The sequence below is a fragment of the Salmo salar genome, chromosome 26 (assembly GCF_965601325.2).
Source record: "Salmo salar chromosome 26, fSalSal1, whole genome shotgun sequence".
In the NCBI taxonomy this organism is placed as follows: domain Eukaryota; kingdom Metazoa; phylum Chordata; class Actinopteri; order Salmoniformes; family Salmonidae; genus Salmo; species Salmo salar.
In genome coordinates, this window is record NC_138316.1 from 740,001 (window position 1) to 754,071 (window position 14,071).

Consider the following 14,071-nt stretch of genomic DNA (forward strand, 5'->3'; position numbering starts at 1 on the left):
TTACTAAGCGTCCGTGAGTTTTTTACTCTGTTTATTTAGAACCTAACAGTTGGCGCTACAAGCAGGGTTCACCGCAATTTACAGTCGAACTAGAGATTCCGAATCAGTGAAACAAGAGCCAGTACCAAAAACAAGGTTGGCACAGATCCTACACCTATTACCACTCATTCATAAATCTTGGGAAGATTTATAGTATACGGACCTAGGAAGCCTGAACTTATTCAGTAGTCCCGTTGTATTCCGACCGGTCACAGCTTTATTGTAAGTCCCGGAAGGTAAGCCTGACCAGCCTGGTACCTGCAGAGGGTAACTCCTAGGGCATAAATCCCAGCCCTAACAGTAGGTCTTTATAGAAACAACTTGGAAGAATGTCAAATATGAAAACAACTGTCTTGAGATGGACATATTATTCTAGAATGCAGCGGTGGTACGGGTCTGTCTACATTTGGCAGTATGGAACAACATTGACAAACTGCATAGCCTTGTCAGACAAACAATATTGTGAACATTTAAGTTCATCCAAATGCAAACTACTTATTTTGTTCCAAAAACAATCCCCAAATGCACCTACAAGTACCAGAATCTTACCTCTGTATGTTTTTCCAACATCAAATGTGGGGCCACGTGCTTTAAAGTACTGAGGGAGAAAAGAACAAGCGGCAGAACTGTAAAACAATAGTGGCGTATTAGGAGCCTACATAATTCAAATCTTGGCTGGCACATACTCTGAAGGTGGGGTAGAAGTGAATTCCAAACTCCTTGCAGATGTCAAAGTTATTCTCTTGAGCACAGTCCAGGACGCCAATCCGTATGGCATGCTCCCAGTCTGTGAGAGAGAGAAAATGGATGTCAATTGTTGTTACAGGGACAAAGGCAAAGTAAAGGCATCAGCATGCTTCAGTTCGGCTGTGGCTTAGCCTAACGAGTGTGCACACATACTCCCTTAAAAGACCTTCATTTGAAAAACGAGAAGAAAGCGGCAATAGTACTGTTTGTCCATTTTGAGATGACATGGCCAGTATACACTTCCTGAAAAAAGTCAGAATTAATTTTTTTTATTTATTTATTTCACCTTTATTTAACCAGGTAGGCAAGTTGAGAACAAGTTCTCATTTACAATTGCGACCTGGCCAAGATAAAGCAAAGCAGTTCGACAACATACAAAAACACAGAGTTACACATGGAGTAAAACAACATACAATCAATGAATGCAGAAAAAAAAAAAAATAATAATAATCTAAAGAAACTCAAGAAATGTCATTTTTTACGTTTTTGCAGAGTTGTGCAATTTTACATCTAAGATGCAAAATCTGTTTGGTGCAGCATTTGTCGATGAAAAATGTGCATGAAAATGAGTCGTCTCTCATTGAAAGAAAACAAAGACTTTATTGAAGAATCCTTACAGTTGACCAATCACCGACGAAGGGGCGTAGAATTCGGTTTGCCTCTGGAACAAAAAAAAAAAAAAACGTTTGCCCGAACAGCCAGAAAAACTCACCAAAGTAAAGAATTAACAAAAACGTCACAAAATATACAAATATATGCACAACTTCTTCCGAACTGTTGTCTGGGAAGCATGCAGATGCCTTAAGGCAGTGGTACAAATCCTAATTAAGCCTTTAATGAATATAGTGAAACTAAAAGGCAAAAAGTACAGTCGTGGTCAAAAGTTGAGAATAACACAAATATTAATTTCCACAAAGTTTGCTGCTTCAGTGAATAGATATTTTTGTCAGATGTTACTATGGAGTACTGAAGTATAATTACAAGCATTTCATAAGTGTCAAAGGCGTTTATTGACAATTACATGAAGTTGATGCAAAGAGTCAATATTTGTAGTGTTGACCCTTCTTTTTCAAGACCTCTGCAATCCGCCCTGGCATGCTGTCAATTAACTTCTGGGCCACATCCTGACTGATGGCAGCCCATTCTTGCATAATCAATGCTTGGAGTTTGTCAGAAGTTGTGGGTTTTTGTTTGTCCACGTGCCTCTTGAAGATTGACCACAAGTTCTCAATGGGATTAAGGCAGTTTCCTGGCCATGGACCCAAAATATCAATGTTTTGTTCCCCGAGCCACTTAGTTATATCTTTGCCTTATGGCAAGGTGCTCCATCATGATGGAAAAGGCATTGTTCATCACCAAACTGTTCCTGGATGGTTGGGAGAAGTTGCTCTTTATTCATGGCGGTGTTCTTAGGCAAAATTGTGAGTGAGCCCACTCCCTTGGCTGAGAAGCAATCCCACACATGAAATGTCTCAGGATGCTTTACTGTTGGCATGACACAGGACTGATGGTAGCGCCCACCTTGTCTTCTCCGGACAAGCTTTTTTCCGGATGCCCCAAACAATCGGAAAGGGGATTCAGAGAAAATGACTTTACCCCAGTCCTCAGCAGTCCAATCCCTGTACCTTTTGCAGAATATCAGTCTGTCCCTGATGTTTTTCCTGCTTCTTTGCTGCCCTTCTTGACACCAGGCCATCCTCCAGAAGTCTTCGCCTCACTGTACGTGCAGATGCACTCACACCTGCCTGCTACCATTCCTGAGCAAGCTCTGTACTGGTGATGCCCCGATCCCGCAGCTGAATCAACTTTAGGAGACGGTCCTGGCGCTTACTGGACCTTCTTGGGCACCCTGAAGCCTTCTTCACAACAATTGAACCGCTCTCCTTGAAGTTCTTGATAATCCGATAAATGGTTGATTTAGGTGCAATCTTACTGGCAGCAATATCCTTGCCTGTGAAGCCCTTTTTGTGCAAAGCAATGATGACGGCACGTGTTTCCTTGTAGGTAACCATGGTTGACAGAGGAAGGACAATTATTCCAAGCACCACCCTCCTTTTGAAGCTTCTAGTCTGTTATTCAAACTCAATCAGCATGACAGAGTGATCTCCAGCCTTGTCCTCGTCAACACTCACACCTGTGTTAACGAGAGAATCACTGACATGTCAGCTGGTCCTTTTGTGGCAGGGCTGAAATGCAGTGGAAATGTTTTTTGGGGGATTCAGTTCATTTGCATGGCAAAGAAGGACTTTGCAATTAATTGCATATACTCTTCAAAACATTCTGGAGTATATGCAAATTGCCATCATACAAACTGAGGCAACAGACTATGTGAAAATTAATATGTGTGTCATTCTCAAAACCTTTGGCCACGACTGTACATTCTGATACAGAAAACAAACGTTCACAGGTCAGTCTTAACGCCAATAAATAAGGATTTTGGGGCTGTATAGAACAAAAGTAGCCAGCCAGGCACCCCACTATTTCCAACATCCAATGAGCAACTCCAATCTACACACAATACCCCATAATGACAAAGCGAAAACAGGTCTGTAGATTTTTTTTGCATATGTATTGACAACAATAAAAACCTTATTTACATAAGTATCAGACCCTTTGCTGTGAGACTCAAAATTGAGCTCAGGTGCATCCTGTTTCCATTGACCATCCTTGAGATGTTTCTACAACAAGGGGGGCAAAGTACGGCCCGTGGGCCGTATCAAGTCCGCCAGGCACTCAAATCTGGCCCGCGAGACAAAAAAAAAAGTATCGCTTTTTTCTCCCCAATTTTGTGGTATCCAAATTGGTAGTTAGAGTCTTGTCCCATCGCCTCAACTCCCGTATGGACTTGGTAGAGACGAAGGTCGAGAGCCGTGCGTCCCCAAAAACACAACCCAGCCAAGCCACACTGCTTCTTGACACGATGCCTGCTTAATGCGGAAGCCAGCTGCACCAATGTGTCGGAGGAAACACAGTACACCTGGCAACCGTGTCAGCGTGCATGCACCCGGCCCACCACAGGAGTCGCTGGAGCACGATGGGTCAAGGAAATCTCGGCCTGCCAAAACATTTCCTTACCCGGACATCGCTGAGCCAATTGTGCGCCACCTCATGCGTCTCCCAGTCACAGCCAGCTGTGACACAGGCTGGGATCGAACCTGGGTCTGTAGTGACGCCTCAAGCACTGCAATGCAGTACCTTAGACCATTGCGCGACCCGGGAGGCCCCAGCAAATTGATTTAAAAAATGCGGCACTCCGTTGAATTTCGGTTTGCCCACCCCTGTTCTACAACTTGGAGTCCACCTGTGGTAAATTCAATTGATTGGACATGATTTGGAAACGCACACACCTGTCTATATAAGGTCCCACAAATGACAGTGCATGTCTGAGCAAAAGCCAAGCCATGAGGTCGAAGGAACTGTCTGTAGAGCTCAAGAGACAGGATTGTGTTGAGGCACCGATCTGGGGAAGGGTACCAGAAAGTGTCTGCAGCATTGAAGGTCCCCAAGAACACAGTCGCCTTCATTATTCTTAAATGGAATGGTATTGGCACCACCAAGACTCTTCCTAGAGCTGGCCGCCCGGCCAAACTGAGCAATCAGGGGGAGAAGGGCCTTGGTTAGGGAGGTGACCAAGAACCCGATGGTGACTCTGACAGAGCTCCAGAATTCCTCTGTGGAGATGTGATAAACTTCCAGAAGGACAAACATCTCTGCAGCACTCCACCAATCAGGCCTTTATGGTAGAGTGGCCAGAGGGAAGCCACTGCTCAGTAAAAAAGGCACATGACAGCCTGCTTGGAGTTTTCCAAAAGACTACCAGATCAGGAGAAACAAGATTATCTGGTGTGATGAAACGAAGATTGAACACTGGCCTGAATGCCAAGTGTCACATCTGGAGGAAACCAGATGAAGTAGTGGTGGCAGTATCTTGCTGTGGGGATGATTTTCAGCAGCAGATGGGGATGTTTCTCAGCAGCAGGGACTAGTCAGGATCGAGGGAAAGATGAACGGAGCAAAGTACAGAGAGATCCTTGATGAAAACCTTCTCCAGAACGCCCAGACTGGGGCGAAGGTTCACCTTCAGGACATAGACTCTAAGCACACAGCCAAGACAACGCAGGAGTGGCTTCGGGACAAGTCCAGCCAATGCCCGGACTTGAACACGATCGAACATCTCTGGAAACACCTTAAAATATCTGTACCGCGACGTTCCCCATCCAACCTTACAGAGCTTGAGAGGATCTGCAGAGAAGAATGGGGGAGAAACTCCCCAAATACAGGAGGGCCAAGCTTGTAGCGTCATAATCAAGAAGACTTGATGCTGTAATCAACAAAGTGCTGAGTAAAGGGTCTGAATACTTACGTACATGTGATACATTCGCATTTTTATTTCTAAAAACCTGTTTTTGCTTTGTCATTATGGGGTATTGGGTGTAGATTGATGAGGGAAAAAAACTATTTAATCAAATTTAGAACAAGGCTGTAACGTAACAAAATTTGGAAAAAGTGAAGGGATGTGAATACTTTCCGAATGCACTGTATGTACTGAACCTGTCTGATGTTTTAAAATCACACTGTTGTATTAAATAAGACACACAAAGGATTCAAGCAGGAGCGATAGCCTAACCAGAAGATAAAAAAAATATATATATAAATATAAATATAACTGTTCCCGACCCTCCTCCTCCTGCTGCTGGCCTTCGCATAATCTGCCATTATGCTCCCGAAGTTAACGGTAATAGGCTACACCAGCAGTCGGCAACCTCTTCCATTTGGAGCGCCAATTTATCTTACCATTTCTACCGATCTGCGTGCCAGTTGTGATTTTCACATGCAAATTTTCATGTAACAGATTTATTTAATAGTCTTTCTATCTCTAAACACAGACAATGATTTTATCTCAATGAAAATTATATAAATCGAAAGTAACTTTTATTGCCAACTATGTAAAAATAGCCTACATAAAGCCAACAAATAACAATGCAGCCTGCAGGTAGAAAATATCCTGATAAAAATAAATCACATTGACTATGCATGGCCTGTCTGCAACAAACTTGAGACATTGTATCAACTGTCAACTGGGTCAGCCCGAAACTCACTAGCAAACTTGCAACATTGTATAAAATATTCTGGGCCCTCAAGAGTTATCCACACCAGTAAGCTTTGGACAGACACAGCTGTAGGCTATTTGTGCAAGGGATAAGAAGTAATACGGTATTTTATGATGTTTACATTTCCCCTTCCTTTCCTGCCGAGTGGTTATCCACTTTTCAAATACTTTTGATTCTAAAAACATACTTCATTTACTTGGTGTTTGAGGTGAATAAAATATTACTGAGAAGCTCCACATCTCCTTAGCGGTGGTGAGTTAAGACAATCAGAAATTCTAAAATCAGACATCCCCAAATGGGGACATTTATAAGCCTACATTTGTGCGCAGGCCAGGTAGATTAGTCCTACTTCTATACTTGTAATCAGGTGTGTGTCCTTACTCAAAAATGACAGGAGCATTTCAAACTAAAGTTGATGAATAAATTGACAAAACTCAAATGGAATGAAATAAAAAACTTGTTTCTCACAAGTGTAGCATAGGTTGTGATTTCTTCAAACAATGTGTCCACGCCGACAATGATTGTAAAAGACTAATAATAATAACAAATAATATTTTGAATGCGTTAACAGAATTTACAGTAACCAAATAAACATCGCAGATTAGAAATTATGGGAATTAACAGTAAAATGTAGGCTACTGCTGGTGACATGAGTAAATTGGGAATTGATAGACACAGCAAACCATGCACACACAATGAAGTTATGAAACAATGAATATTAGCGGGAGAGCGCACAATCTGGAGAGAGCCGTGCCTTGTACTGCTGAGCCACACGTTTCTTAGACCGTGGCATCCCTGCGGTCTCAATGGATTATTCCACTGAGACAGGCGCAAAGACAGGTGCCTTGTGTGCCAACGGGAAGAAACAAAATCTATTTGCCACTGCTCGACTAAAAAGAATCTCGGTCGTCCAAACAATCGACCAGTCGACTAAATGGGGTCAGCCCTAATGCATCGTTTATGTTCCTGTTGTAAACAATGGACTAATACAACCTTATATTTTGGGTTATGATAGGGTAAGACAGTTACGCTATGCTCAGGACATTTGTTAATTATAGTATTTAAAGGAAAGGCGTCACCACAGGTTCAAAAGTGGTGTGGCTAAATTCGTACGTGTCTTTTCTGGCCTGGAGTTTTTCCTGATCTCATGGCCTCGTCAGGTAAAAAACTCTGGGTCCTATTTGTAGGCTATGACAGGGTCCAACGCTAACTTTTTTTTCTCACTGGCACAACCAGGCCCGAACAGAATTTCTACTGGCCTGGACATGGTGTAGTTTTTAATGCATTGGGGTTATGCAGTGCCCACAGGTTGGCATTCTTTATCTCTATTCGGAGCTATTAACAGGTTACATTTAAAATAAATAAATAGGTGGATACTTATACTGTCCTATTTCACACATGTATATTAATATGCATGTGTGATTTGAAAGTGTTTTTTTTTTTGCAGATCCCAAATTGCAGAGTGGGGTCACAGCCAAGGGTCTGCCACTACTTTAATACAGATTTCTATTTTTGTTGGAGTTGTTAGAGTTGGTGTTAGTGATTTTTTTATATATTTTTTTATGTCTAGGCAATAGATCAGCTTTAATATTGCAGATAGAGTGGCGCTTCCATTAATGTAATTGTCTGCATCATTTCCAATACCCCATATAAAATTGTTTGTAAATACAGTACCAGTCCAACATTTGGACACACCTACCCATTCCAGGGTGTTTCTTTATATTTACTATATTGTAAAATAATAATAGGAGAAGACATCAAAACAATTAAACATATGGAATCATGTAATAACCAAAGTGTTAAACAAATCAAAATATATTTTATATTTGAGATTCTTCAAAGTAGCCACCCTTTGCTTTGATGATTGCCAAGAGTGTGCAATGCATTCTCTCAACTAGCTTCATGAGGAATGCTTTTCCAACAGTCTTGAAGGAGTTCCCACATATGCTGAGCACCTGTTCGCTGCTTTTCCTTCATTCTGCGGTCCAACTCATCCCAAACCATCTCAATTGGGTTGAGGTTGGGTGATTGTGGAGGTCAGGTCATCTGATACAGCACTCCATTACTCTCCTTGGTCAAATAGCCCTTACACAGCCTAGAGGTGTGTTTTGGGTCACCGTCATTGTCCTGAAAAACAAATGATAGTGAGACTAAGCGCAAAAAAAGATGGGATTGCGTATCGCTGCAGAATGCTGTGGTAGCCATGCTGGTTAAGTGTGCCTTGAATTCTAAATAAATCAGTGTCACCAGCAAAGCACACCCACACCATAACACATCCTCCTCCATGCTTCACGGTGGGAACCACATATGCGGATATCATCCTTTCACCTACTCTGCATCACAAAGACAAAGAGGATGGAACCAAAAACCTCAAAATTTGGACTCAGACCAAAGGACAGATTTCCACCAGTCTAATGTCCATTGCTTGTGTTTCCAAGTCTCTTGCTCTTATTGGTGTCCTGTTGCAGAAATTGGACCATGAAGGCCTGGTCTGAACAGTTGATGTTGAGATGTGTCTGTTACTTGAACTCTGAAATATTTATTCGGGCTGCAATCTGAGACGCATTTAACTCAAATGAAGTTATCCTCTGCAGCAGAGATAACTCTGGGTCTTCCTTTCCTGTGGCGGTCCTCATGAGAGCCAGTTTCGGCAAAGCGCTTGACGGTTTTTGCGACTGCACTTGAAGAAACTTTTAAAGTTCTTGACATTTTCATGAATTGACTGACCATGTGTTAAAGTAATCATGGACTGTCACAACACAACTGATTGGCTCAAACGCATTAAGAAGGAAAGAAATTCCACAAATAACTTTTTAAGAAGGCACACCTGTTAATTAAAATGCATTCCAGGAACTACCTCATTAACCTGTTGGGGCTATGGGGCAGTATTTGCACGGCCGGATAAAAAAACGTACCCGATTTAAACTGGTTACTACTCTTGCCCAGAAACGAGAATATGCATATAATTAGTAGATTTGGATAGAAAACATTCTAACGTTTCTAAAACTGTTTGAATGGTGTCTGTGAGTATAACAGAACTCATATGGCAGGCCAAAACCTGAGAAAAGTCCATACAGGAAGTGTCCTGTCTGATTATTTGTTGTCCTTCAGTTGCATCTCTGCTGTAACGTGACATTTTCTAAGGCTTCAATTGGCTCTCAGAAGGCGCCAGAAAGTGTAATGGGGTGTCTGCTGTCTCTGGGCAAAAAACAGCAGGAGAATTTGTGAGTGGTCAACCTGGGGACAGTGACACTGGAGATGCGCGTTCACGAGAATTCTAAATTTTTTTCTTTCAGCCTTTGAATGAATACAACGTCGCCCAGTTGGAATATTATCGCTATTTTATGAGAAAAATAGCATAAAAATTGATTTTAAACAGCGTTTGACATGCTTCGAAGTACGGTAATGGAATATTTTGATTTTTTTTGTCACGAAATGCGCTCGCGCGTCACCCTTCGGATAGTGACCTGAACGCACGAACAAAACGGAGGTATTTGGAAATAACTATGGATTATTTGGAACCAAAACAACATTTGTTGTTGAAGTAGAAGTCCTGGGAGTGCATTCTGACGAAGAACAGCAAAGGTAATCCAATTTTTCTAATAGTAATTCTGAGTTTGGTGAGGGCCAAACTTGGTGTGTGTCAAAATAGCTAGCCGTGATGGCCAGGCTATGTACTCAGAATATTGCAAAATGTGCTTTCGCCGAAAAGCTATTTTAAAATCTGACACCGCGATTGCATAAAGGAGTTCTGTATCTATAATTCTTAAAATAATTATGTTTTTTGTAAACGTTTAACGTGAGTAATTTAGTAAATTCACCGGAAGTTTGCGGTGGGTATGCTAGTTCTGAACAAAACATGCTAATGTAAAGAGCTGGTTTTTGATATAAATATGAACTTGATTGAACAAAACATGCATGTATTGTATAACATAATGTCCTAGGAGTGTCATCTGATGAAGATCAAAGGTTAGTGCTGCATTTAGCTGTGGTTTTGGTTTTTTGACATATATGCTTGCTTTGAAAATGGCAGTGTGATTATTTTTGGCAGGGTACTCTCCTGACATAATCTAATGTTTTGCTATCACTGTAAAGCCTTTTTGAAATCGGACAATGTGGTTAGATTAACGAGAGTCTTGTCTTTAAAATGGTATAAAATAGTCATATGTTTGAGAAATTGAAGTTCTAGCATTTTTGAGGTATTTGTATTTCGCGCCACAAGATTCCACTGGCTGTTGACTAGGTACCTCGCCCAGGGAGGTTAAGCTGGTTGAGAGAATGCTAAGAGTATGCAAAGCTATCATCAAGGCAAAGGGTGACTACTTTGAAGAATCTCAAATATAAAATACACTGCTCAAAAAAATAAAGGGAACACTTAAACAACACATCCTAGATCTGAATGAAAGAAATTATATTTATTAAATACTTTTTTCTTTACGTAGTTGAATGTGCTGACAAAGTCACAAAAAAAGAATCAATGGAAATCCAAATTATCAACCCATGGAGGTCTGGATTTGGAGTCACACTCAAAATTAAAGTGGAAAACCACACTACAGGCTGATCCAACTTTGATGTAATGTCCTTAAAACAAGTCAAAATGAGGCTCAGTGTGTGTGGCCTCCACGTGCCTGTATGACCTCCCTACAACGCCTGGGCATGCTCCTGATGAGGTGGCGGATGGTCTCCTGAGGGATCTCCTCCCAGACCTGGACTAAAGCATCCGCCAACTCCTGGACAGTCTGTGGTGCAACGTGGCGTTGGTGGATGGAGCGAGACATGATGTCCCAGATGTGCTCAATTGGATTCAGGTCTGGGGAACGGGCGGGCCAGTCCATAGCATCAATGCCTTCCTCTTGCAGGAACTGCTGACACACTCCAGCCACATGAGGTCTAGCATTGTTTTGCATTAGGAGGAACCCAGGGCCAACCGCACCAGCATATGGTCTCACAAGGGGTCTGAGGATCTCATCTCGGTACCTAATGGCAGTCAGGCTACCTCTGGCGAGCACATGGAGGGCTGTGCGGCCCCCCAAAGAAATGCCACCCCACACCATGACTGACCCACCGCCAAACCGGTCATGCTAGAGGATGTTGCAGGCAGCAGAACGTTCTCCACGGCGTCTCCAGACTCTGTCACGTCTGTCACATGTGCTCAGTGTGAACCTGCTTTCATCTGTGACGAGCGCAGGGCGCCAGTGGTGAATTTGCCAATCTTGGTGTTCTCTGGCAAATGCCAAACGTCCTGCACGGTGTTGGGCTGTAAGCACAACCCCCACCTGTGGATGTCGGGCCCTCATACCACCCTCATGGAGTCTGTTTCTGACCGTTTGAGCAGACACATGTACATTTGTGGCCTGCTGGAGGTCATTTTGCAGGGCTCTAGCAGTGCTCCTCCTGCTCCTCCTTGCACAAAGGCGGAGGTAGCGGTCCTGCTGCTGGGTTGTTGCCCTCCTACGACCTCCTCCACGTCTCCTGATGTACTGGCCTGTCTCCTGGTAGCGCCTCCATGCTCTGGACACTACGCTGACAGACACAGCAAACCTTCTTGCCACAGCTCGCATTGATGTGCCATCCTGGATGAGCTGCACTACCTGAGCCACTTGTGTGGGTTGTAGACTCCGTCTCATGCTACCACTAGAGTGAAAGCACCGCCAGCATCCAAAAGTGACCAAAACATCAGCCAGGAAGCATAGGAACTGAGAAGTGGTCTGTGGTCTCCACCTGCAGAACCACTCCTTTATTGGGGGTGTCTTACTTATTGCCTATAATTTCCACCTGTTGTCTATTCCATTTGCACAACAGCATGTGAAATGTATTGTCAATCAGTGTTGCTTCCTAAGTGGACAGTTTGATTTCACAGAAGTGTGTTTGACTTGGAGTTACATTGTGTTGTTTAAGTGTTCCCTTTATTTTTATGAGCAGTATATATTTTGATTTGTTTAACTTCTAAGGGCTGCGGGACACAGCCAGTGAAATATCAGGGCGGCAAATTCAAAACAAAATGTCATAATTCAACTTTCTCAAACATACAACTATTTTACACCATTTTAAAGATGCACTTCTCCTTGATGTAACCACATTGTCCAACTTCAAAAAGGCTTTACAGCGAAAGAAAAACAGATTATGTTAGGAGAGTACATAGACAAAAATAATCACAGTCATTTTCCAAGCAAGGACATGTGTCAATAAAACCCAAAACACAGCTAAATGAAGCACTAACCTTTGACGATCTTCATCAGATGACACTCCCAGGACATTATGTTACACAATACATGTATGTTTTGTTCGATATAGTTCATATTTATGTCCAAAAACAGCATTTTACATTGGCGCGTGATGTTCAGAAAATGTATTCCCACCAAATCTTCCGGTGAATTTACTAAATTACTCATGATAAACGTTGACAAAATAATTATTATTTTAAGAATTATAGATACAGAACTCCTTTATGCAATCGCTATGTCCGATTTTAAAATAGCATTTCGGCGAAAGCACATTTTGCAATATTCTGAGTACGTAGCTCGGCCATCAAGGCTAGCTATTCAGACCCGCCAACATCGGGGCTCAGTAAACTCAGAATTACTATTAGAAAAATTGGATTACCTTTGCTGTTCTTCGTCAGAATGCACTCCCAGGACTTCTACAACAAATGTTGTTTTGGTTCCAAATAATCCATAGTTATATCCAAATACCTCCGTTTTGTTCGTGCGTTCAGGTCACTATCCGAAGAGTAACGCGCAAGCGCATTTCGTGACAAACAAATTCAAAATATTCCATTACCGTACTTAGAAGCATGTCAAACGCTGTTTAACCTGTTAGGGCTAGGGGGCAGTATTGACAGGGCTGGATAAAAACGTACCCGATTTAATCTGGTTACTACTCCTGCCCAGTAACTAGAATATGCATATAATTATTGGCTTTGGATAGAAAACACCCTAAAGTTTCTAAAACTGTTTGAATGGTGTCTGTGAGTATAACAGAACTCATATGGCAGGCCAAAACCTGAGAAGATTCCATGCAGGAAGTGGCCTGTCTGACAATTTCTTCCCCTTCTTGATTATCTCTATCCATTACAAAGGATCTCTGCTGTTACGTGACAATTCCTACGGCTCCCATGGGCTCTCAGAAGGCGGCAAAAAGCTGAATCGTGGCTTTGCAGGCTCTGGCTGAAAAAAAGTAGCACGTTTGGGTAGTGGCTGGTTACAGTACTGTGAGACTCAGGCGCGTGCCCGCGTCGACGCAGATTTCCGGTCGTAATATTATCGCTTTTTTTAACGAGAAAAATGGCATAAAAATGGATTTTAAACAGCGGTTGACATGCTTCGAAGTACGGTAATGGAATATTTAGAATGTTTTTGTTAAGAAATGCGCCATGCTCGTGACCCTTATTTACACTTCGGATAGTGTCTTGAACGCACGAACAAAACGCCGCTATTTGGATATAACGATGGATTATTTTGGACCAAACCAACATTTGTTATTGAAGTAGCAGTCCTGTGAGTGCATTCTGACGAAGAACATCAAAGGTAATCAAACTTTTGTAATAGTAAATCGGAGTTTGGTCAGGGCTAAACTTGGTGGGTGTCTAAACGCCGCAGCCCGTCTGGTGTTCAACCTTCCCAAGTTCTCTCACGTCACCCCGCTCCTCCGCTCTCTCCACTGGCTTCCAGTTGAAGCTCGCATCCGCTACAAGACCATGGTGATTGCCTACGGAGCTGTGATGGGAACGGCACCTCCATACCTTCAGGCTCTGATCAGGCCCTACACCCAAACAAGGGCACTGCGTTCATCCACCTCTGGCCTGCTGGCCCCCCTACCTCTGAGGAAGCACAGTTCCCGCTCAGCCCAGTCAAAACTGTTCGCTGCTCTGGCACCCCAATGGTGGAACAAGCTCCCTCACGACGCCAGGACAGCGGAGTCAATCACCACCTTCCGGAGACACCTGAAACCCCACCTCTTTAAGGAATACCTAGGATAGGATAAAGTAATCCTTCTAACCCCCCCTTAAAAGATTTAGATGCACTGTTGTAAAGTGGTTGTTCCACTGGATATCATAAGGTGAATGCACCAATTTGTCTGCTAAATGACTTAAATGTAATGTAATGTAAATGGCTAGCCGTGGTGGCTGGGCTATCTACTGAGAATATTGCAAAATGTGCTTTCACCGAAAATGT

The 14,071-nt window shown here is 42.7% G+C and overlaps 1 protein-coding gene across 1 annotated transcript in view; it reads right to left on the reverse strand.

Moving 5' to 3' along the window:
* Positions 1-14,071, reverse strand: part of qsox2 (quiescin Q6 sulfhydryl oxidase 2) — an 88,403-nt gene that overhangs the window by 43,219 nt on the left and 31,113 nt on the right. Inside the window, exons 2-3 of the mRNA XM_045708129.2 lie at positions 726-826; positions 589-637 (exon numbers count right to left, since the gene is read on the reverse strand). Coding sequence (XP_045564085.1) covers positions 589-637; positions 726-826 — 150 coding nt within the window. The remainder of the gene's footprint in view (positions 1-588; positions 638-725; positions 827-14,071) is intronic.